Below are 26,601 nucleotides of genomic sequence, written 5' to 3'. Positions count from 1 at the left end.
CGTATGCTGTCGACATTTATCGATGTCGGGCATACATCGTTCGCAACAGCGGATCATGTCCGTCCGACAAATGATAAATCAGCCCCCTATTATCAATTTGTCTCATTCTCTTGCTATCTTTATTTAAAAAGCAGGAATGTAAGCTTAGGAGCCGGGCCTATATTTTGGTTCAGAACCTGGGTTATTGCTTGCTTATTGGTGCTAAATGTAGCCACCAATAAGCAAGAGCTATCCAGGGTGCTGAACCTAAAATGGGCCAGCTCCTAAGCTTTACATTCCTGCTTTTAAATAAAGATAGCAAAGAGAACGAAGACAAGTTGATATAGAAGTAAATTAGAAAGTTGCTTAAAACTGCATGCTCTATCTGAATCATTAAAGAAAAAAATTGGGTTTAGTGTCCCTTTATTGTTTTATTGTCGAATAAACCTTTTTTTTTTTTAAACAGCATGAGTTGTTCATAAACATGCATTTTTAATTTCAATTAAAGATTAACCCTTTGAGTGCTAATGACTGCTCTGAGCGCGTCACAGAGTTTCTCATTCTGGTGCTAATGACGGCTCAGAGCCAACATGAGCACTCTCCCACCATGAGGGAGATTAGGGGGCTCCTAACTGCTCCTACACCCCGGCGATCGTGCCTGTAAGTGACAGGCATCGCCGGGGCTTCACGTGATGCCGGCTTGAACGTACGCAGCAATGACGTCACCTCACAACTTTATTTATACTTAACAATGTTAAGTATAGGAGGAGGGGGCATGCTGCTTAGAAGCCTGTATCTCAGGCATGTAAGCAGAGCTACAGACCCCCAGAGAACCACTGTTGGAAAGGTAACCTTCCAACAGTGTAATGTTTGGGGCTGTAAACAAAAAAAAATAGTTAGAAAATATTAGCACCCAGGTGGGAATGTGCTTAGCACTCAAAGGGTTAAAGCAGCTTTTACTTGATCTTTATAAATGAGAGAAATATAGTTGTTAACACCAATACAACCTCACCCATAGAAAAGTTATGAAACAAGATTTAAAGAAAACCTTATAGGAAAAAGGCATATTTGTTTGCATATCGTATATCCTTCGTATGAGTAAAATCACCCAGCACTAATACTTTTAATAATAACCATCACGGGGGCATTTCAAAATATTTTATTATCTTTATTTGGATTTACTAATAATGTTCAGTTTTTTCTTTACTTTGATATGTGTGCTTATTAAAAAAATAGAAAAAGGGTAAAAACTACACTTTTAATTAACATGTATGCAAAATAGACGTTATCAAAGGAAAGATGCTGCCATAGGGTATAGAGTAATGGCTATTGTCACTTCCAAACCCCTTATCAAAGAATCCCCTGATTGGTCAACTTCTGCCTATTGGTAATAATACAAATTACAAAGGTTAGTAGAGTTTTGACTATTAGAACATGGGAATTGTCGCTTCCAATATTCTACATTCAGCAGCCATACTGTATAGCAACCTAAAGTAAAAATATAAGAGGGGCTAGTGGACCCAGTAAGCGTTTTAATATAAACTGGGGAATAAAGCTAATAGCAGATATCTGGGGATCACAACCGCACTTACATATGTATTCACACACAATGCAAAACAAGCTATGCGCTCGAGGGCGTCCTCCTACCTGCGTACTGCTTTGATTTAACAAAGTCAGCCGATTGCTAGCTGAAATCCCTAAGTTATAAACTGCATTTTCAAACAACATACATCCAAAGCATTCATATTCCTCATAAGTATACAAATAGGTTTGTAGCTCAAATAGTCAATTTTTGTGCAAGGCTAAAACAATATTCTAAATGTCAATATATATGAAACTGTGCTTAAAAAACTGTATTATGTTTGTAATCGTAATTAGGACTGTACTACCATATTCGCATGGGTTAACATTCTATAACCAGTTCCTTAATTAGACCCAACATTGTATCAAGTAATCTAAAGACACTAAGCACTTAAAGTATCAATAGCGGTTATTTGGCAAGACCGTTGTTACGAATGCTAAGCGTATGTTAGGGAACACCTGTAAAATCAGGACACCCCGCCCGACTGCGTTTCCGTCACTTAGAACATGACTTCGCCAGGGCATAGGGCCATCCCAGCGTTAGAGACTACGCTATTTATTGTCAACGATTGTCATGGGTAACGTGTCTGTTTGCTTCACTAATTATTTGCGGAAGTGTAACCACCGCACGGGGGGGGGCTTGCTTCTGATATTTCATTGGAGATCTTATCTGTGAAAAAGTATTTACTTATTTGTATATGCAAATACGATATTAACTGAAGATTTAAATAGCAACTGTAGCATTTATAATTACACAGGATTCATTGCTATTTTAGAAAAAAAACATTGGATGTTATACATCATTATTTCCATGATTCAATAGTACTATTGATTCAATATATAAGCATGTGTTTATTCCAGGACAAAATTCATAATCATACAGGAATGTTTTTGTATTCCAATATTTCATTAAAGATCTTATTGTTGAAAATAATATTACTCATTCGTGTATGCTAAATATAATCAATATCTAAGGATATTAAATAGCGACAGTTGCATTTATAAATACACAAGCTTCGTTACTGTGTTAAAAGAACATCAGATGTTATTAAGCATTAAGTTCCATGATCTAATATTCTGTTAATTCAATATGATAGCGTATATTTATTCAAGGGCAAACAATTCATAATCTTACATGGTGTTTTTTGTAACATGGGATATTGCTGGAGAAAGGGGAGTTCTGACAGACAAATAATGTAGTATGCCAAATACACAAAAAATGCAAAAAAGTATATTATCTTCATTCCAAAAGCACTCACAACATCCAAATAAATTATTTAATTTTGTTTTAACAAAACATTAGAGTAGTGACTTAAATTTTTTTATGGGCAATTCATTTTAGAATGATTATCGTATTGATCATGTAAAGCGTCCATGCACTAATTCATATATACTTATCATTATATTGTGGAATTGATCCAGGGTGGGAAAACAATACCACTGATTGACCATTATAACTTACTCTTATAATACATAGAAAGATGCTATGAATAGTACTTTAACTCCTCTTAAATCCAGACTCTATATGTATTGTCTGCCATAATTTACCAGAAGCATTTTTATGTTATTACCTAATTCAGGGCTTCTTGATATCTGCCACACTTATAGGAAGCATTTATATGATAGGCCTCTTGGTGCAGTGGATTTTAATTCATGAATCCATCTGCATTCCTATTTGTAACAGCATTCTTGTGATGTCACCCCGTCTCCCTTTTACTTTATTTGCTCCATTGCAAAAAAGAAAATATCATATTTATGCCCCTGGTGTACACTGTATTCATATGTTGTGCCACAGGTACATTTCTGTTCCATTTTATGTCACCTATGTGTTCCAGTACTCTGGTACGTAATCTCTCTTAGGTTTCACCCACATAGATTCATGGACATTTATCACATTGCAACATAAATCACTCTTTTTGATCTGCAGTTCAGAAAATCTTTAATTTCACTATTGTTTTGTGTGTATATTTGGATGTACGAAGATTTTAGGTGGGGGTCATGTTTTTACAAGCTTGGCATCTAACCACATTTGTGGAAGCCTTTTGTTTCTCTAAGCCTAAGTTCTAGGTTTGCAAAATATAAAGAAGTTTTGGAAAAATGACTGATTTAATTAAGGTCACCCTAGCAGATAGGGGATATCGGTAGCATGGCCCATACTGAAACGCGTCGGCGGGCGTGGCCTGGTTTACAGCGTGTTCCCTAACATACGCTTAGCATCGTAACAGTGGTCTTACCAAATAACCGCTATTGAACTTAAGTGCTTACTGTCTTTTGATACAATGTTGGGTCTAATTAAAGGAATGGTTTATAGAATGTTAACCCATGCGAATATGGTAGTACAGTCCTAAATTACGATTACAACATAAATACAGTTTTTTAAGCACAGTTTTCATATATATTGACATTTAGAATCTTGTTTAAGCCTTGCACAAAATTGACTATTTGAGCTACAACCTATTTTGTCATACTATGAGAATATGAATGCTTTGGATGTATGTTGTTTGAAAATGCAGTTTATAACTTAGGGATTTCAGCTAGCAATCGGCTGACTTTTGTTAAATCAAAGCAGTACACAGGGTAGGAGACGCCCTCGAGCGCATAGTTAGTTTTGCATTGTGTGTGAATACATTTGTTAAGTGCGGTTTGTGATCCCCAGATATCCTGCTATTAGCTTTAACCCCAGTTTTATATTACACGCTTACTGGGTCCACTACCCTCTTATATTCTTACTTTAGGTTGCTATACAGTATGGCTGCTGAATGTAGAATATTGGAAGCGACAATTCCCATTTTCTAATAGTCAAACTCTAGTAACCTTTTTAATTTGTATTATTACCAATAGGCAGATGTTGACCAATCAGGGGATTCTTTGATAAGGGGGTTTGGAAGTGACAATACCCATTACTCTATACCTATGGCAGCATCTTCCTTTGATAAACGTCTATTTTTGCATACATGTTAAAAAAAGTGTAGTTTTTAACCCCTTTTTCTATTTTTTGATAATTACAGTTTATAATTCTACACTTGGCTTAAATTCATAAATCCCCTCTTTTCTCCCTAATCCCTTTAATTATTTTAATATGTGTGCTTATTGACAGCACACAGATTAGTAACAACAACTTTGGAATGCTGTTGCAAATTACTGTTTGTAAGCCCTATAGAAAATAGCAGCAGTTAATTCCATTTCCAGCTGTTGGGAACCTGCTACCATTGTTTTAAGTACTATGATTTTATTTTATTATATTGATTTTTTTTTAAGAACTAATTATTTTAATGGCCCGTGATCAACTATTTTTACAGAAAATGGGTGATGGTATTTTAGGAGCTAGGATAGTCATTTTGCCCCGCAATTCCGTGTCCCTGTAACATAAAAAAATGATTTACTGTCTACAGAGATGTCCCTGCTTCTTAATTCAGTTTCGGGATATGAATATGTCTTTTATGCAAAGCTGCGAGGTGTCCTCATATGAAGAAAGCTCTGGGGTTTGGAAAGCTGACAAAATATTTCCTAGTTGATCCTACTACAATACATGCACTTTTTTAACTCGCTAACATTTAATTATTGACAGCATTCTTATCATTCTCCAATTTTTAAAATAACCTTTACAATGTGACCACAGCTTGCAATCTTTAACCATGTTTAAAGGGCAATATTGTGGTGAAAAAGGTAATGCTACTAATTCATTAGAGCATATCATTTTTGCACTGCTCAAGTGGAACTTTGTGTTAAACCCCCTGCAAAGTGGTTAGACACATAGGTAAATTTAAACTCAGGAGCTGAATCACTGGACATTATCATCATGTTTACTCTTTTGTGGGGGTTTAACAAATATGGCCAGAGTTACAGTTTGGACACAAAATACTGCTTGCATTTTTGATCTGGTATAATAAGTCCAGGTTAATATTTGTTGCGTCTGCAGTAGTATAGTATGAACCATTCATGTTGGATAACACAAGTGCATAAATTCCCTCAGATAATAGATTTCTCTCAGGGTCTGCACTAAAATTCATGTCTGATAACTCTCAAGCACAAAGTTAATGGAATGCAAACATTTTGCTATAGTAGTTTTTGGTTAAACTTTTTAAAAAACCTTTAATGTTTTTTGAATGCACAGTAACAGTAAGAGAAAGAGATATTTCAAATGGCACACAAGAAAACACTTAACCGATGACTTGCAATACAAGTGCTCTACTACTGCTTTCCATTGAAAGTATATATTGCGTTATAAAATTATCAGGTGCCAATGACAAAATGCATACTGCAATGTCCCTTTAAAGGAAAACTGAAGTCAAAATTAAACTTTCATGAGTCAGATAGAGCAGACAATTTAAAAAAAATCTTTCATAAAATTCTTTGCGTTAGTCCAAATTCTTGGACCAGAGTTTCAAAAGGTTTAACTGCATTTAGTTGCTGGTTCTTAAGTCAAACTACAAATTTTAAGCCTCTCTGATAGAAAATTCTTAAAAACCCTAGATCCAAGTCCAGGTTCAAATCCAGGGCTGCTAACAATAGCAAGTAATTGGAGAAAGAGCTGTCAATCTGAAGTTTATTTTTTTACAAATTTTATTCCAAGTCTCCACAATATTAGAAAAAAAAAAAAAAATTATATATATATATATAATATATATATAATATATATATATAATATAATATATATAAAATATTTTTGGGTATGTTTGTTTTTCAGGTATGTAATAAGGCTTTTAATGAATATGGATACATCAGAAACTCTTCTTCTTTGAAGGAAGAAATGTAATTTTCTTCAGTTAACCAGTCTATGGCTATCTAAGCCATGCAAGCCCAATTATATAGTTTAATATCAGGAAAGGCTAAGCCTCCACCTTCCTTTAACCAAGAAAGCCTATAAATTGACATTCGTGGTTTATTCCCCCCCCCCCAAAAAAAAATTAGAACAATGGGAGTTAAACTCTCTAATATATCTTTTTTTTATGGATAAATAATGGTAGGTTCTGCAAGAGAAAAATAATTTTATGGAAAAAGTTCATTTTTATCAAACTGATCTTGGCAGAAAGAGTAAGAGGTAAAATATACCAACTTTGAAGCATAGAATTAATCTTATTCCATAATTGCGTATAATTCATATTATCCATCTGGATTTTTAGCAAGAGCAATTCCCAGGTATTGGAAGTTCTCTTTTACTTGTCTAAAATGATTACCTATTAAGCTGTCTTTATTCTTTTTAATCTATATTCTAATTTATCTTATAACCTGAAAATGCACTATAATATCTAGAAACCTCAGTATATATTTTTTTGAGTTTCCCATTAACAATAACATGTAATTTGCATACAAAGATAATAAAAATGTCCTGTCACCTACTGTGAACCCCCTTCAATTCTTTCCTTAACAGAATTGCTAAAGGTTCCAGAACAATATTGAACAGAAAGGGGACAGTGGGCAGCCTTATCTTGTGCCTTTATGTAAAACTATATGAGGGGAAGCACAGCCATTAATAATGAGAGAAGAAGTTGGATTTCTATAACTAAGACTTAAAATTATAAAGTTGCCCAGTCAAACCAAATTTAAAGGGAGTCTAGTCAAAATTAAACTTTCAGTTTTCAGATAGGACTTGTAATTTTAATCAACTTTCCAATTTACTTTTATCATCAAATTTGCTTTTTTCTCTTGGTATTCTTAGTTGAAACTAAACCTAGGCAGACTCATATGCTAATTTCTAAGCCCCTGAAGGCTGCCTCTAATCACATGCTTTTTTAATTCCTTTTCAACACAAAGAGATTGAAAGTACACATGGACCATATAGATAAAACTGTGTTCAGGCACAGGGAGTTATTAAGATTTAGCACATTACAATGCTAAATGCAAGACAATAGATAATAAACAGTCACAGTTATGTGCAGGGGGCTGGAAGAAGGTTCTTAGATACAAGGTAATCACAGAGGTAAAAAGTATATTAATATAACTGTGTTGGTTGTGTAAAACTGGGGAATGGGTAATAAATGGATTATCTAACTTTTAAAACAATAACAATTCTATTGTAAACTGTCCCTTTAAGTAAAGAATAAATAAGTGGTTGAATGTAATAGAATCAAAAGCCTTTTCTGCGTCTATAGTAACTAATGCAAAATCTGTCTGTTTTTGGTGCTGAAGATGTAGTCATTACCAGTAATGTTCTATCTGGTAGTGACTACATCTACCTTGCATAAAGCCTGACTAGTCTTGATAAATTGAAACCCCCCAAAAAATGAAAGCCAATTTGCAGTTATATGATTTAGAAGTTTACAATCACAAATAAGTAGGGATATAGTGATATGAGTCCATTAGCTCCTGTTCCTTATCCTTCTTTAGTATCAGAGCAACAATTGAGGCTGTAAAATATGTTGATGACATTTTATTTTGCATGAAATAAATATTAAATAGTGTTGTGAGAATTGGGGTAACTTGATATTGAAGAATTTTATAAAATTCCGATGGGATCTGGGCTTGGCGTCTTATTATTAGATGCCTTCTGAATTTCTTGAGTTATCTCTTCTGGAGTGATTTTCATATTTAATGATGATAACTGATCTAATTAAATCTTTGGCAAATCAATTTTCTCCCAGAAACTCTGTTTGGAGTTCTCATTCATTTTATCCTCAGAATAGAGCTTCTGAAAAAACTCATAGTGTTTCAATTGACTATCCTTTTAATTTAAACGGACACTCAAGTCAAAGTAAACTTTTATGATTCAGATAGAGCATGCAGTTTTAAGACACTTTCCAATTTACTTTCATCATCAACTTTATTTTTATATTCACACTTTCTAAGGAACAAGATCCTTCTGAGCATGTGCACAAGGTCACAGGGTATTCGCATACTAGTCTGTGATTGGCTGTTGTCTGTCACATGATACAGGGGCGGAAAATGGGAGAAAAAATAAATTTGGAAGTATACAAACCGTGGGGTATGGGGATAGCGCTTTAGCTAAAATAAACTTCCTAACCTTCCCTAAAGAATCCTAACACCTCCAAGTTAGAATAATATGATAAATACTAACAACAAGAAAAAAGGGAGGCACTTCAAAATGGAAGCTGGAAGAATGTATGAAAATTATAGATACCTTATAAATTCCTAATTAGTAGACCTTGCTAAAACAAACATTCAGTAAAAACTTAGATGAAACATTCTAGTGATTACTATGAATATGTCTGCTAGAAATTAACATAAGTAGTTAATAACTAAAGAGAGATGAAACACTTGAATAAAAGTAAAAAATATTAAATTTTACTACAACAATGTTATAAAACATAGATAAAGGGACATCTCCCAATAATCTAAAAATCCTATTAATTAGCAGCACATGCTTTTGAGGTCCATGAGCAAAATAACAGATGTATTTCTAATAAAAATAATATCCCAAAATTTACATCGCTTGTAATGTGGAAAAGTTCAGAATGAGTGGGGTCCGTGTTGAAAGACAGAATAACATAAGAGATACTTAGCTCGAAATATTTCAAATGCTAAAATGCCTCCTTGAGCCTTACCAAACTCACGACTTTGCTCCTATCGTTTCACTGAGTGTCGGCTCTGTCCTGGAGGATAATGTAAATCTTTATATTCTGGCAGTCAAAAAACGGCTTTACCGCTATCTTCAGATGGTCGACAGTGATACCTCCCAAGAGAACGTGACAAGCTTTGGGGTAATGCCGGTTTTACCGGGCATTGATGCAAAGAAGATTCTTCTTGCTTTTCTCCGTGTGTTTGGCATCTTAGCTGAAGTGTAAGCGGCCTGCTCTTCAGTACGTGATTGTACGCAGTACGCTTGTGGTCAGCTGATGGTGAAGTAACTGCAGTTATCGTTCTGGCTGTACTGAAATCCACATCTACGCGTTTTGTCCTTACCATGGACTTTCTCAAGATAGTGGATAACACACAGTACAGCTTATTTCAAGGCTTAGTGACGTTCTCATTGGTCCAACTTTAATTTGGTCAGAATAATCCTTAATTTTGTCTCTTTAATAGTATAATACAGCATCTGGTAAAAAGTTATAAAGTGGTCCATTTCCTTATATTCACTTATTAGGTTGATAATAATTAAAGACACAATAATGTGTACAATACTAGCGATTGAAATTATTTTGGGATATATCGGATATTAGTAAAACTGGTATACATTAAATATTAATATAAATTTATTATTTATCATTGTCATAAAAACAAAATTATAACAACATAAGAAAATATTATATAATAAAGTGCAATACTGGATTATTGATTAATCATAAAATCCTTAATTCTCAAAAAATTAATTAATAGTGATTAACTGTTAGCATTTGGATAAAACTAAATAATTATCAGTAAAAAGTGCAAATACTAAGTGCAATACTAGACTAATATTAGATTATTTCAGGTATTACTAAAGTGCAATACTAAACTATTATTGGATTATCTCAGACAGTATAATCTCACAGTGTTTCTAAAACTATATAAAATGTAATCTCACAGTGTTTCTAAAATTATATAAAATATTTAATGCTAATACAGATACAAATAGAGATATTGTGTGAATGTAATCATGCGTGTCTTAAATTAATTGTATAGAATTCGAATATATTTATTGCATACATAGAGTTTTGATACATATATTACTGAAATGCATCTTTAAATTATATCCTTTAAAATTATGTTCTAATTTACAGGAGTCGTATTATTTAAAATTATATTCTAAAGTAACCCTATATCAATAAATAAGTTACAATATTTCTGAGGAGACTAAGCCATATTAGATTTTTTTAAGAATGGGGAAATATCCAGTTCTGAATTTAGACCTTGGGGGTATAAAGAATTAAAATTATAAATAAACTCTGCCTCTTTAAGTAGTAATTTTATTTCATAATTTCCCCCTTTCCATTCTCGGTGTACTACACACATCCCCAAAAAAAGGAGATCTTTAATACTATTATGATGAACTTCTCTAAAATGTTTGTATAAATGGGTATCATATGTTCCATTTTCTATACAACATTAATGTTCTCTAATTCTGTCCCTCAACATTCTAGTTGTCTCACCAATATAAATCAGATTACACGAACACTGGAGCATATAGACCACCCCTTTTTGACGGCATCTAATATTTTCTCTAATGAAAAATTGTTTTGTAAATTGGGTAGGGATATTTTTTTCTTTTTAATACTGTATTTGTATGATCTGCAAGAAATACAAGGAAAAAAACCTTTTATATCTTGACCATACAGGTCTTTATCTATAGGTGCCTTCTTGGTATTTTTAAATTCACTTGGAGCCAATATAGATTTTAAATTCTTGGTTCTCCTGTATAGGAATTTCAGATAATTTATCACCTAAAAAAGAATCTGTTTTTATCAGGTGCCAATGTTTTTGTATGATTCTCTTAATTACTCCATGGTTACTGCTAAACTCAGTGATAAAAGGGACCTCAAAATTGTTTTGTTCTTTTATGGGTTTACTCTTATGTCTTAGGAGTTAAATCCTTTCTATATTCCTAGCTCTTTCTATGACTTTGGATATATCTGTATCTTTATACCCTTTTTCATTAAACCTTTGTTCATGGATTTGGATTTGGTTTTCATAATCTTCCAAAGTAGATTTTTTTCCCTTATTCTCATACATTGCCCCACTGGGATGTTGGTCTTCCAGGATTTCAAATGACAGCTATTCATATGTATATAGTTATTAGAATCAGTACTTTTAAAATATGTTTTTGTATTAAAGCCTCCATCTGTTAAAAAAATATCTAGATCCAAAAAAGCTATATTATTGTGATTGATACTTTCGGTAAACTTTAGACTTTTATCATTATCATTCATTAACTTAAATAGATCATTAAGTTTCTCCTCTGTACCCCTCCAGATTATCAGGATATTGTCAATATACCTTTTATAGAGCACAAGGCTTGCGCCGAATTGTGGGTCAAAAATGGTGGAAAGTTTTTTCCCCATTGACCCATGAAAATATTAGCATAACTCGGCGCAAACCTTGTGCCCATAGCGGTATCTTCAATCTGTAGAAAAAACTTGTTATTGAATGAAAAGAAATTATGTTCTAGGATAAAGCGGATGCTCTCTATAAGCCTAAAAGATAAAGACCTTCATGATAAATAAACACTCTTTATTATAGAGAGCATCCGCTTTATCCTAGAACATAATTTGTTAAATTCTGCCCATTTTTGTGACATCCAATTTCGAAATCTAATATTTTAACAAAATATTTAAAACAAAAGTAGGAAAAAAATATTTTCCAACATATTTATCCTGAAAGGGTTTATTTTAACTGATAGGGATATAATTGCATGATATAAAATCTTTAATATCAGCTGATCCTAATAAAGAGTCACTGATCAACAAAGATCTATTCTAGAAAAAGATTTATATGCTCTAGACTCGTATGTATATGATTTGGAATCTGGGTTTAGCAGTCGCCAGATACCTTAAAGTTTTACTTCTTTAGAAAATGTACGTATTTAGCTTCTTTAGTATATCTCTTAGTCCAGCTACTACTAAGTTAGCGTAAACAAATTTTAATAGTTTTAAGTACAGTTGTACACTAGATTTTTCTTTACATAAATGTTTTGTAGATGATCTATTTTATAGCCCATCTGGGGGTGTTTTTGTAACAATCGTTAGTTTTGCTGATTTTCAGACTCCTAACCAAGCCCCAAAGTTTTAGATGTATACTGATGTCTACAGATTCCCGATGTTCCTGTTTGTATTATATGTCTTTTCATATGCAGGGGAGGGGGAAGTGTCTTCTCTTCTTGTTTTCCCAGTCCCTTTCACTGGGTGTGCCAGCCTAACCTCATCAGCAGTGCTAAACTGGGAGCTTCTAAGTACGTTTTTAAAAGGTTTGATACTGGATTTTTAGATCAGTTTCTGCATATTCTTCCTATAAAAATATAAAATCCAAACAGCCCAGAAAAGATATCATAATGATATAGATAAGTAATGTGACCCAGACTCATCATTGTATATGCTTCTAGTCCTTAATACACTCTTTGGGGTAGATTTACCAATGTCTGTCCGACAGGATAAGCTGTAGTGTATCATGTCCGACAGACATCGCTGAATGTCGACAGCATACGCTGTCTGCATTTATCATTGCACAAGCAGTTCACCATAACTGCTTGTGCAATGCCACACCCTGCAGATTTGTGGTCAATCGGCCGCTAGCAGGGCATGTCAATCAGCCCGATCGTATTGGATCAGGCGGATTGAAGACTGTAGCCTCAGAGGCAGCGGATCAGTTATGGAGTAGCAGTCTTTAGACCGCTGCTTCATAACTGCTGTTTCCGGTGAGCCTGAAGGCTTGAATGGAAATAAGGGGAGCAAGGGCCATTTGACCGTTGTTAAATCTACCCCTTTGGCTTCTTGAATTTGGTCTATAATTGTCATTTTAGAATCATGGAATACTTTTAATTTTGCTGCATACAAAAAAGAAGCCTGAATCCCTAAATTAATAAGTTGCGTACAAAATGGTGCAACCTCTCTCCTCTTATTTAAAGTTTGACTGAAAAATCTTGAAATATTAAGATGCGTTTTAAAAGGATATAATTTACGGTAGTGATTGAAAATCAACATTTTGTCTTGAAAATTCCCAAATTTAATCATTACTGATCTCTTTTGTATAGAGCTATCCCAAAGGACTCATTCTATGCGCTCTCTCTATTGCAATTGACATATTCTCTATTGGAACCTATAAAACTTGTGGGAGAGTAGATACAGAAAATTTTATTAAATCTAAATGATCTCGTATTTCTGGAAGACCTATTACTTTCAAATTATTTCTATTAGATCTGTCTTACAGATCATCCAGTCGATTTTGAAAAGCTTGCATTTTATCTTCCTATAGTTTGGTAAGCCATTGCTGCAAGTTTAGACAATCTTCTAGATCAGACACTCTATTTTCTACTCCAGTAATTCTATTTGCAAATTGCTTTACCTCATTAGATAATACAGTAAGTTCTTTTTTTATACCATCAAATTGTGGTAAGAATATGTCAGAATTCTGTTTAACAAGACTTTTTGTATCTACACTAATCGAAGATGATAATATATTTTAATTTGACCCTTCAGATGCATTATCAAGACTACTGCGAGTTTCCTTTTCTTTCTGTTTCAGAGGCATATTTGATGACTTAAAGGTACAGTCAACACCAGAATTTTTGTTGTTTAAAAAGATAGATAATACCTTTATTACCCATTCCCTATTTTTTCATAACCAACACAGTTATAATAATATACTATTTACCTCTGTAATTACCTTGTATCTAAGCCTCTGCAGACTGCCCCCTTATTTTAGGTCTTTTGACAGACTTGCATTTTAGCCAATCAGTGCTCACTCCTCGGTAAATTCACGTGCGTGAGCTCAATGTTATCTATATGAAAAACATGAACTAACGCCCCCTAGTGGTTAAAAACTGTCAGATTAGAGGTGGCCTTCAAGGTCTAAGAAATTAGCATATGAACCTACTAGGTTTAGCTTTCCACTAAGAATACTAAGAGAACAAAGCAAAATTGGTAATAAAAGTTGTTGGTTCATGTGTGCTCACACCTGTGGAGTTACCTAGGAGTCAACACTGATTGGCTAAAATGCAAGTCTGTCAAAAGAACTGAAATAAGGGGGCAGTCTGCAGAGGCTTAGAAACAAGGTAATCAAAGTGAATTAATAAAACTCTGGGGATTATCTATCTTTTTTAAACAATAACAATTCTGGTGCAGACTATCCCTTTTTAAGTATAAGCATTAATGGGCAAGAATTCACATAATCTAAGTATATGCATTTGTGATTGGCTGATGGATGTCAAATGATACAGAAGGACTGGAAATAGACATAACTTTGAAATTTTTCAGAAAAAAAAATCTGACCTTTAAATGTTATATTGATACCGTAAAATAAATCAAACAACCACTTATATCACGTGGAAGTGGTATTTATATCTTTATACGTGTTTATCACAAAAAAATGTTTTAGATTAAGCACTTTTCACACGCAGGACCTATGTGTTTTGTTTGGTTATACCAAATTTAATCAGGGATCAATTTGTATTAACCCTTTCACCTTGTTTCATGACAGCTATGACTCCAACTTGAATGACTCAAGGGACGACAAGAAGAACAAATTCACCAACACAATGGAGTTTGTGGAAGATTATCTGAACAATGTGGTCAGTGAATCCATGCCGTTTGCCAATGAGGAGAAGAACAAACTAACTTTTGAGGTGGGAATTGTATTGTTATGATCATATAAACTGACATGAAATATTCCGTGATGAAAGGTTTTTAACTGTTCATAAATGTAACAAAAAGAGAAAAAGAAAGACAATACACAAGTAAACACACCTACATATATCATGCAAACATTTTCAGTTAGTAGTAATTTGTGTCTCCATTTTTAAAAGGACATGACAGTTAAAATTAAAGGGACAGCTAACAAGCTCTCCATGCAATTTTAAACAATTTTCCAATTTACTTTTATCATCAAAACCTAGGTAGGCTCATAAACTGATTTCTAAGCCGTTGAAGGCTGCCTCTTATCTTACAGTTTTTCACAGTTAGACAGTGCTAGTTTGTGTGTGCCATAGAGATACAATTGTGCTTACTCCTGTGGAGTTATTTAGGAGTGAGCGCTGATTGGCTAAAATGCAAATCTATTAAAAGAACTGAGATAATGGGGCAGTCTGCAAAAGTTACATAGAAGGTTCTCACAAAGGTAAAAAGTATATTAATATAACTGTGTTCGTTATGCAAAACTGGGGAATGGGTAATAAAGGGATTATCTTTTTAAACAACAATTTTTAAGTAGACTGTCCCTTTTAAACTTTCATGATTTAGATAGAGCATATTATTTCCATATAGTCAAAATATGTACATTATTTTTATATGCACACTTTCTGAGGCATTAGTTTTTAACACGTGCAAGAGTTTAGGAAAGGTTAGTGTAGGTTGTATGCATCTATGAACAATAGTCTTTAGGGAGCGTTTGAAGTTTCAAAACTAGGGGAGTATCGTGTGGAGTGAGGCAGAGAGTTCCACGAGATGGGAGCCAGTCTGTAAAACTCCTGTAAACGGGAATGTGAGAGGTAACAAAAGAGGAAGAGAGTAGAAGGTTGTGAGCAGAGTGAAGGGAAAGGGGGGGAGAGTATCTGGAGACAAGGTCTGAGATATAGGGGGTAGCAGTGCAGTTGAGGGCCTTTTATGTCAGAGTCATAATTCTGTGTTTAATCCTGGAGGCAAGAGGAAGCCAGTGAAGGGATTGGCAGAGATGTGCAGCAGATGAAAAGCGATGTGTAAGAAAGATGAGCCTGGCAGAGGCATTTATTATGGATTGTAAAATGAGCTAGGCGGCAGCTAGGGAGACCAGAGAGGACGGAGTTGCAGTAGTCGAGGGGTATAGGGGTAAGGGTAGAAGAGAGGGCGGGGAGTAGCTTTGAGGGGATGGGGTCGAGGGGATAGTTAGTGAGGTGAGAGGACAGTATAAGGGCAGAAACTTCTTCCTCAGTAACAGGGGCGAAAGAGCTAAAGTTATGGCTATGTGGGTTTTGGATGATTGCAAGCTTTTGAGGGGGTGGGAAACTGGTAGTATGTTGAGAGCTGATTTAGTTTCTGATGGAGTCAATTTTGTTATTGAAGTGGCTGGCAAAATCTTGAGCTGAAAGAGATGTTGTATTAGGAGGTGGGGTGGGCGGAGAAGAGTATTGAAAGTGGAGAACAGACATTTGGATTTGAAGAAAGAGTAGAGATAAGAATAGAGAAGTAATGTTGCTTATAAAGATTAAGGGCAGAATAGTAGGAGTTCAAGGTGAACTTGTAGTGAAGAAAGTCAGCTGAACTACAAGATTTTCTCCAGTGTTGCTCAGCAGTACAGGAAAATCGGCACAGGTACTGTGTCAGAGGAGTATGCCAGGGCTGAGGATGAGTGTGTGATTTCCGAGCTATGGTAGGAGGGGCCAGATTATCAAGGACTGATATAAGGGTGGAATTACAGTGGCATATAGATTGGTCAGGGCAGGAAAAGAAGGAGATGGGAGAGAGGAGAGGCTGTAGTGCAAAAATTACATGCTGTAATTAATTAGAGCTTGCAGTGTTTGTATTAAACATATAATTAATAGTGTGCTAGACTGACCCACTCACACCTCCTCCCATCAGGGCAAATGACCTAGATTCTAGGGATTGTCCCAGCTCTGTCCGCTACATGCCCTAACTACATCTAACCCCACTAGGACAAGCCCTTTCTCATCCACGGCACACCTGTTGTTTCACCCCATCACAACACTGCCCACTAAGCTCCGGTGGGCCATTACCCATAAGACTGTTCACCTTCCTGTCCCAGAAAGCCTCAGAGGAATGTTGAGAGATATGGTGTGATTAACAGATGTTAATGTTTACGTATATTATTTTACAGGTTGTAACTCTTGCTCGGCACCTCATATATTTTGGGTTCTACAGCTTCAGCGAGCTGCTGAGACTAACAAGGACATTACTGGGAATCATAGACTGTGTCCAGAACCCCCAAGCCATGCTGCTGCAAGCCATGTACAGCGAAGATGGAACAGGTAACCACATTGGCTCACTAAAATGTATTCTTGGAATAATATTGTTTAATGTATTCCCCTCTTAAGGGCACACCATATCTGTGTTAGAGAACAGGGATAATATTAAAATGTAACATTTAAACATTACTTTTGAAAAAAATGATCCTTTAAGACTTAAATTGTGGTCTTATTAACACTACTGGTCCTGAACTAGCCAGTTGCATCACTAATCTGGAACTGACACTGCTGCTGTGCCAAAGAGAGGTATCATATGTGCATATGGACATGTTCAGCTCAGGTTCAACTGACTTTTTGTAAGGGTTAAACAGATATATATAGTCAAGTAGGAGAACAGATTAGCTCATGCATTACATGGCAATGGTTATAGAGTAATAAACTTTATGTAATGAAAATTGGCAATTCTGGGTATCCTTGGGGTCTCTTCTTTCAAGTAAATTGTGTCTGTTCTTCAAGGAAAGAACGTCAGAAGATCCATCCAAGGTGTTGGTCAAATGATGTCTACAATGGTGCTGAATCGGAAGCAGTCTGTGTTCAACACACCTTCATCTCTAAACTCAGTGACCAGCCAGGAAGCTTCAAGTAAACGTAAGAGTGTGGAAACCGAAAACATCACTGTGATGGAGACCAAGCTGAAGATACTGGAGATCTTGCAGGTGGGTGGAAACTAATTCCAGTCACTGAAAAGCAATTTCAGAACATTTCAAATCCTTACTGAATAGATTAATACAAGAGCTAAAAGAAAGGACACAATATACATATAGAGTAAATATGTATGCAAAAGAAATATTTTAAAATAATTAAAAAACACCATTTAACACTTTCATAACACAGAATAATGTAGGAGTCTTTATAAGGCCTATTGGAATCCATGCTCCTTGTCTAATGCGTGATATGCTAGCAATAGTGCAATAATAAAATACTAAGTGGAGCGCATCCTGGCAAAGATTAATATGCTAAGTGAATCGTAAAAAATGTTAACCAGAGAATATTGCCATCATTTTATTAGCGTGACTTTTAATGGTGAGTGCAGGGAGCACTATTAGTGCTGATATTAAAAGTGGTGAGTTGCACTCAAGCTCAATATAAAATACTGTTGTAACATTTTGCACTTGGTAGTTTGCATTACGAAACACATGAAAATTATACGGAAATAAAAAAAAATTATGTGAAGATATGTATATATATATATATACTAGGCGATAAGCCAGTCTATGTTTAAAAAATGCAAACCCCCAAGCTTAAGTTACAAAAAATAAAAAAAGTAAAAATACAGAAAAAAATAAACAAAGCTATCCAAAATAAAAAAATAAACCTAAAATAATACCCCTATAAAAATAAAAAATCCCTCCCAAAATAAAAACACCGCCTAATCTAATACTAAACTACCAATAGCCATTAAAAGGGCCTTAGTTAAACAGCTCTTTTACTTAAAAAAAATTACCAATTACCACCTAACAGTAAAACCCCCCCACCCAACCAACCCCCCAAAATAAAAAACCTAACACTCAAAAAACCTAAGCTATCCGTTGCCCCTAAAGGGGCATTTGTATGGACATTGCCCTTAAAAGGGCATTCAGCTCTTTTACAGTGCCCATTAAAAACCCTAATCTTAAAAAAAAAAAAAAAAAAAAAAATCCTGAAACTAATCCCCAAATATGTACTCACCATTCCTGAAGTCCCGCGGTGAAGGTCTTCTTCCAGGCTGCTCCATCATCTTCTATCTTCATCCAGAGTGAAGGCGGTGCGGCGGTCTTCCCCGATGCGCGGATCCGGAGCGGCGGTGGTCCTCAGTGGCGTGGAGGCCACTCTTCATCCGATCTCCAGCGTACACTGAAAATTGTATGCAAGCTACCGCATTCAATTTGGGGTAACTTGCATTCCTATTGGCTGAAATTTTGAAATCAGCCAATAGCATTAGAGGTACTGAAATCCTATTGGCTGTTCAAATCAGCCAATAAGATTTCAGTAGCTCTCATCCTATTGGCTTATTTCAAAATTTCAGCCAATAGTAATGCAAGGTACCCCAATAAATATGGGGTACCTTACTACCTTGCATTCTGTCTGCAGTTTGCGACGGACGATTGCATGAAAAGGAGCCTCAACGCCGCTGAGGACTGCCACTGAGGATCCGTGCATCGGGAAAGCAAGCTCCGCACCTCCGCTCTGCGCTGCCGTCGCTCCTGATGAAGATAGAAGATGATGGAGCTGCTGGAAGAAGACCTTCTCCACCGGACTTCAGGAACGGTGAGTACCTATTTGGGGCTTAGTCTTAGGATTTACTTTTATTTTTGTTTTGTTTTTTATTTTTAAGATTAGGGATTTAATGGGCTGTTAAAGAGCTGATTGCCTTTTTAATGGCAGTAAAAGAGCTGAATGCCCTTTTAGGGGCAATGCCCATACAAATGCCCCTTTAGGGGCAATGGGTAGTTTAGGTTTTTTTAGTGTTATTTTTTTTTATTTTGGTGGGTGGGGGGGTTTTACTGTTAGGGGGGATTTTTTAATGTAAAAGAGCTACAGGTTATTTAACATAGAGCAATGCCCTTTTAAGGGCTATTGGTAGTTTAGTTTAGATTAAGGGGGTGTTTTTATTTTGGGGGGGCCTTTTTCTAGATTTTTTTTTGCTAATTTAATGTTAGGTTTTATTTAAGTCTTACTTAGTATTGAGGTTAATTTAGGGGGTGTTATGGGCTTAGTAATTAAATTAGTTATATGCGTTGTGGGGGGGTTGGAGGTTTAGGATTTAATAGGTTTATTAGGTTTATTGCGATGTGGGGGTTTGGCGGTTTAGGGGTTAATAGCTTAATTAGGTTTATTGCAATGTGGTGGGTTGGCGGTTTAGGATTTAATAGGTTAATTAGGTTTTATTTCTTGTGGGCGGTTACATGTGTTTTCGTTGTTTCGTGCGGTTGCATGTTTTTTTTTTTTTTTTTTAAGGCTTCGTTTGCCTATGCTGCATCCAGGTGGATTCTTTTGGCTGCACACGCAGCCAACACTCCTTTGAGGATGCTCGTGCGCAAACTGGCGACGGTGTTAGACCGTGTTAGGAACTGCGATTATATATATATATTTGTACACACACACACAGGCATACCTCCGAGATATTGTGGGTTTGGTTCCCAGACCACCGCAATAAAAGGGTTGTCAGGACTTCTTTATTTGTGCATATAAAAGTGATGTTTACACTATAGTCTATTAATTGTGCATTATGTCTAAAAAAACATCTAAATACCTTAATTATAAAATATGTTATTGCTAGAAAATGCTAACCCATCATTTCAGCCCTTCAGCAAATCATAATTTTTGACTTGTAAAATGAGTACCAAAAAAAAAAAAAAAGAGTTGATTTAACCTGAGTGATGTTAGCCCACATTTTTTTTTTGCTGTCCACTGGCCTATGTGTTTACCCCCTGTGTTTGACAATTTAAATCTCTGATTTGTTTGCAAAATTCTAATTATTTTGCTGTCTAGGGACATAGCCACTGAACTTGTTTCTTGAGTATATTTATCTTATTGCTTTTGAACACTTAGGGATTGATATAAATGATCTCCTGTACTGTAGTCACTATTTAGAATGTTGTTAGGGCCAGGGTTCTGAATCCTGTAGTATCGTACTCCGTCCTCTCTGGAGACAGAGTAAAAAACATCAGTTTCCTTTTTTTTTTTTTTTTTTTAAACAGTTTTTTATTGAACGTTTCAAGGTAAAAGAACATACATAATTCACCCATTAAGATAACGTACAACAGGACAGGACATACATTACTCTCAAATGAAGGGTAACCTATTAAGACATAACAAATGCTGTAAAATCACATTACCATAAACCATATTCTATTATTGAAGAGTATATAGATATGAGCAGAAGTACTTGTCTATATAGAGAGAGGAGCTAGACTTTTAAGATAAAGACGAAAACACAAATCTTAACATACAGTTAGGAGGTTACAGATATGTCCTGATTAGATGAGATAGTAATGTTTGGGCCATAGAAATTGGAACTTCATTTTTATAGTATGTTAAACGAAATATATGATCCCCACATCTATAGGAAGGGTACTTAGTAACTTTTATTCTGGCATAACTAGAAGTGGGGGGTTGGTTGGATACCTGTATGGCCATACCTAGGCCATATTGTATAAGGAAGAGAAAGAAAAAGCAGCGGGCACGAGCTCCCGCTCGACGTATAGGGGAAAGGAGAAGAAAGGAGAAACAATAGAAAGAGTGAGAAGGGGGGGGGGGAGGGAGCCATTACTATTAGAGACATCATAGCTAGGATAACCAGGAGGTGAGGAAGATAGGCAAACAGCACGAATAGAAATGTAAGGGGTGGTTATTTCTAACGTTAGATATCTGTGACTAGGGGAGAAAGGGAGAAAGCTATTTATTATTTAGCTCAGACTATTCAAATGAAGGTACCGAAGTTAAAAATCACTCCGGAGCATTAACTAATATGGGTTAACGGAGAAGGTACCTCCCTTTACGTAGTTATACTGAAAATAACACATAATTACCACTATAATAATAAAAAAGTAAAACCAGGGAACGTTCCATAGATAAAGTAAAGGCTCTAAGAAGGGCTAGACACTACAATAGGTTGAAGTATTGTCTGCATATCATAGAACATATGAAGTGTATCATATGTAACAGAGCTGTATGAATAAGTTAATACACTAAGCCCAAAGGTTATAAACAGCTCTAGCCCAATACTCATATCACAAGAAATGACCAGCGGGCAACCAATTGATACCTCACCTTAGTGTACTGTTGCATAAAGTTAAATGTTTTTGTGAATGGTGGAGATGAAGAGTCCTATACTATTCATAATGAGCCTCAAAACTTTTCCCATGTAAGTGGATTAAAATAGAAGGAGCTAGAACAGGAGCTATCCCAAAATCCCCCTGAGACTTATAGGCGGCCATTTGTCCCTATCTTCACCAAGTGGTTCTAGATGAGTGAACTAATATTTAGATGTCTGCAACATCAGAGTCCTGGTAGATGTTAAGTGTCTCAAAACTATCAAAGAAACAACTTTATGTGTTGTGACCACTTCCTGAGAGACAATTAACTATCTACTGTGGTGGGAGCAATGGTATGAGGGCGGCTATGGGAATGGCATATTTGTACTGGAGGGGTCATTTAAATACAGAGAATATGTCTCATTACTCTAGTGCAGAGCTTTCCAAACTTTTCATGTCGGTGACACCACTTTTCAGATCTACATCATTTCGCGAACACAGTAATTCAGTTGTTACTGGCAAACAGGAGGTTAAACTAACTTGTTTTAAGAGTACGGACACATACATAAATTATATAATAATGTAAATGTATTTACAAGTAACAGTAAGTATGTGCAATAATTAAAAAAGTTTAACAACACCAATAGCTACTTACTATTTTAATGGGATGTTTGAGGTTGACTGGGATGAACAGTTTATGAATATTGGCGGAAAATTAGACACTCCACATTTTTAAGCTTCACCCTTGCTATCCATATATCAAGAGCAGGAACAGCAATGCACTACTGGGAGCTAGTTGCAAAAAAAAACCCACTGACTTCAGCTCAGTGTTTAAGCTGCCACCATCAGAGCTCCGTGAGTTCGATTGACTACTGCCCGCACTGCAAACACACTGCTGTCCCACTCACTGACTACAAATGCAGTCACGAGCCAAATATGGAGACTAACACGTGCAAGTCAGGAGCTAATGTGCCGCCCAAAAGCCACCAATGGTAATAGTTTCAGTTCCCACTGAGCTGCGCCAATAGGTTAAGATGATCTGTGACCCCCTAGGTATCAATCATGTCTCAACCATGTGATATGCGTAGCAGGCAAGCGGAAAGTCAGAAACCAAAAAGAATTTTTTTTTTTTACATTTTAAAAAAATTTATGCTGAAGCAGGGACACACCTACACACTGCTGCCGACACACTAGTGTGTCCCGAACACAGTTTGGAAAGCACTGCTCTAGTGTAAGAGTCTACTTGTACATGGCTAAGAAAAGCCCTATTCTGAGCACGGTACTGCACTGACCTCATGAGGTATGTGGAGAAGAAGGGAGTGGTAAGGTTTATGACCTGTGATTTACTACCATAAAGTTGTGAAATTAGTTATTTACCGCAAATGTGGGGAGATAGTGTAGCTTACCTTAGTCTAACATAGTAAGAGACAACAATTAAACAATTATCTGAGTAACTACAGAACATATATATCTGCAATGCAATCAGCCCCCTTATTAGCAATGAATGACAAAGGAGTGCACTAGTAATTAGCTGTTCAGGGTCCTCCAGGACATCAGGCTTGTTGCCATCATTAGTGGGATCCAAAACATATATTGCAAAAGAGTTACTAATGTTTGTGTGCTATGTCTATGAGCTGCATCTAACTTTTGCAGCAACATAAGCATCATTCCCCTATATACTATATCATCCATCCTGAATAATATGAGTTAGAAACCTCCTAGCCAATTCCAGTCTGTATAAGACCCGTTGCAACATGTCTCCAATCAGGAAGTGCTGCAGTTCACAAGTCAGGGAGATGTCCAGACACATGCTTGCCCAATCGTTGCTCTGTCATCCACTCTGGGTAATGGCAATGCTGGGTGTGCTTGATGAAGGGAATATGACACATCCACTACCCAGTCTGACGGAACATTAAATATGGCAGGGTTTACTCTCAGTGAGATCCATGATGTAGACTGGCGGGTGAGAGCGAGCAGGTGTCACTGCTCGCATGTAATGGGATCAGCTGAGCGGGTCCAGAAGGCTGCAAGGACTGACACCTAAATGCTTAGATCTGTCCATCTGGGAGAGCGGGTCCCCGTCACAACGCTTTCTGGATTAATGGTAAGTAGTTAGCCGCATCAGGTGGGACACAGCTAGATGCAAATAGAGTTTCCGCTTCCTCAATCAAAATCTTGAGAAGCTTCTTAATTGTTCCAGGTAAGTAGCGGTAGTTACATGTTCATTGCAGGTTCCCATGTTGACATCATGAGTGATGTCGCCCCCACCGAGAGCCGGTTACTGCCATGGCTATAAGAGGCTGCCGCACTAGTATTGTTTCGTGTATCTAGCTCAAAAACTCATGCTGCAACATAGTCAGCGGGGTCTTATGATCAGTAAGTGCTGCTAACGACAAATCCCTCCTGCGTGAGTCCTCTCATGAGGCCGAAAGATGGCTGCCATCATGGGACCCGCTTAAAACAGCACAACACAATCCGGTCGAGTAGCTTTGTCCCAATATGCTCTACAATCCTCAAACTACTCCAGCATGAGCCATAGGTTGTCAGATAGTTAGCAATGATCGCTTCTTTGAGCTGAGCGGTTAAAGATCTACATTTTAGCTATAGATAGCTGGAGCTATGGTTCCATGCGACCGCTCAGGCTCAGAGCTGGCTCCGCCCCCCCCCATCAGTTTCCTTTTTACTACGCATAATTAAACATTTTGGGGCCAGATTACAAGCAGAGTGTTATTTAATGCTCTCACATTGTAACTCAGCTAGAAGTAAGGTTTTTGCGTTGCATCAAGGTAAGCTAGTATTACAATTTGAAAGTAAAAAAGATTTTGGGCGCACGATAATCTGATGCATGCATGTATTCCCCCATAGAAGTCAAATAGAGCAAATAGTGAGAAAAAAAAAAACATCCTACTTACATGAAAACCCGATTGCATATTCTCAAGTGCGCTAACTCGACATGAAAATTTAATTATTTCACATTCCAATGTTCTTCACATAGCAGAATATGTTCTTTTTTATTTATAAATAAATTTGGTTACAATATATATATATATATATATATATATATATATATAATTATATATATTAAAGGTATATTATATATTATATATATATATATATATATATATATATATATATAGATATATATATATATATTATAGGAATATCTATTAACAAATACATAGAACATATACTCTGCTATGTGCAGAATATTGGAATGTAAAATATTTACTGTAAATAACAATAATAACAAACACTTTATTAAATATGAATATTGCATAACTGCAAGGGGCTCAATGCACTTATATATGTCTACATGTATTTAGTGGGCTAAAAGAGGCTAGGTGGTAACTCGCCATAAAACAAGCTACTGAGCTGCTGTTCTTCTCTTTGTATGCATATATAATTATTGGTTTATATGTGTTTATATGTCTGTAAATACACATATAAATACACAGACACACACACATAATCTATATATATATATATATATATAATATATATATATAACACATAGAGACACCCAGCACTCACCAGCTAGCTCACAGCTAAGATAAAATCACAACTGGAAAGGTTAGTTACCGCATATGGCCAAATGAGAATAGCTCAGGCACCACGTCAAGGTCCTTTTCCACTGGGTGGGATGTTGCTGAGTCAACTGGATGTGTACCTGGTACGGTCTTGGAGAGCAGTTCCCCTTCGTGTTTTATATTATATATATATATATATATATACACACACACAAACATATTTAGACAGGTATATGCATGTATCTCAGTTGTCAAAAAGCCCTTTTGCTGGCTTTTTTTTTTCATGAGACCTAATTTCTTTGTAGGGAATTAATATTCTAATTTATTGTCCCTTTTTATATATCATCAGTTATTTGTAGAGCGCTAACAGATTCTGCTACGCTAGATAAAACTATATATAAACATGACTCAAGCTGAATATTTTTTTTCTTTTGCAGTTTATCTGAATGTGAGACTAGATTATAGAATATCGTATCTCCTTTCGGTCTTTAAGAAGGAATTGTTGAAGTTTTTCCTATGCAGGATAGTGAGCAGATGGAACAGCTCCAGCATTCGACTCCACAAGTACATTTTCAATATATAACCTTTTGAGTCTTTCAGTCCCTCCCCATAATTGCATCATATAGCTGCTCCTTATAATTCTTCATTTTGTTTCAAATATCCTTTCTCTATAATGCCTCCCATTACTCCATATAACCAGTTTCTATAACTCCTTCGTCTACTCTGTATAACCTAAAACCATAGTTGCCCCTTTTATAGTTGTCACCTTTGTTTCTTCATTTTTCTGATATTACTGTTTTTTCCTTCTTTAGACGCTACTTTAAACTTAGAGCGTATAGGAGAGCAGGCAGAAGCCAAGTTTGGTGTGGGTGAGTATTTTATAATTATTTATTTGAATGCCAATCTTAAAGGGCACCCCTATTGAAAAAAAATCTGTCAGCCATATGAAGGAGCCTAACATGTGTTCAGTTTCTTTTTCTCTCCCTTTTTCTAGTATGAAAAAATTTGATAAGTTGCATACTTCTTACTAATGTTTATTGGATTATAGCTACTTCCTAATAATACTCATTGGCAGGTAGTTACTTCCTGTTAATACAGAACGTCCTGCTAATATCATTGGCTTGTAACTATTTCCTGCTAATGCTTATTGGCTACTAGTTACTTCCTTGTAATACTTAGACAATAAAAATGTAAAAAAATGTAAGCGCTGCTCTTTCATATGGATTATATACCACTT

The 26,601-nt window shown here is 35.8% G+C and overlaps 1 protein-coding gene across 1 annotated transcript in view; it reads left to right on the top strand.

Annotated features, from left to right (window-relative positions):
- The window catches only part of ITPR3 (inositol 1,4,5-trisphosphate receptor type 3), a 579,835-nt gene that overhangs the window by 266,749 nt on the left and 286,485 nt on the right, over positions 1-26,601 (top strand). The window contains 7 exon segments of the mRNA XM_053706861.1: positions 14,626-14,770; positions 16,954-17,104; positions 17,558-17,761; positions 25,802-25,861; positions 25,864-25,890; positions 25,893-25,928; positions 26,177-26,237. Coding sequence (XP_053562836.1) covers positions 14,626-14,770; positions 16,954-17,104; positions 17,558-17,761; positions 25,802-25,861; positions 25,864-25,890; positions 25,893-25,928; positions 26,177-26,237 — 684 coding nt within the window.

Source organism: Bombina bombina, chromosome 3 (assembly GCF_027579735.1).
Source record: "Bombina bombina isolate aBomBom1 chromosome 3, aBomBom1.pri, whole genome shotgun sequence".
In the NCBI taxonomy this organism is placed as follows: domain Eukaryota; kingdom Metazoa; phylum Chordata; class Amphibia; order Anura; family Bombinatoridae; genus Bombina; species Bombina bombina.
This window is presented reverse-complemented; position numbering and strand designations above follow the sequence as displayed.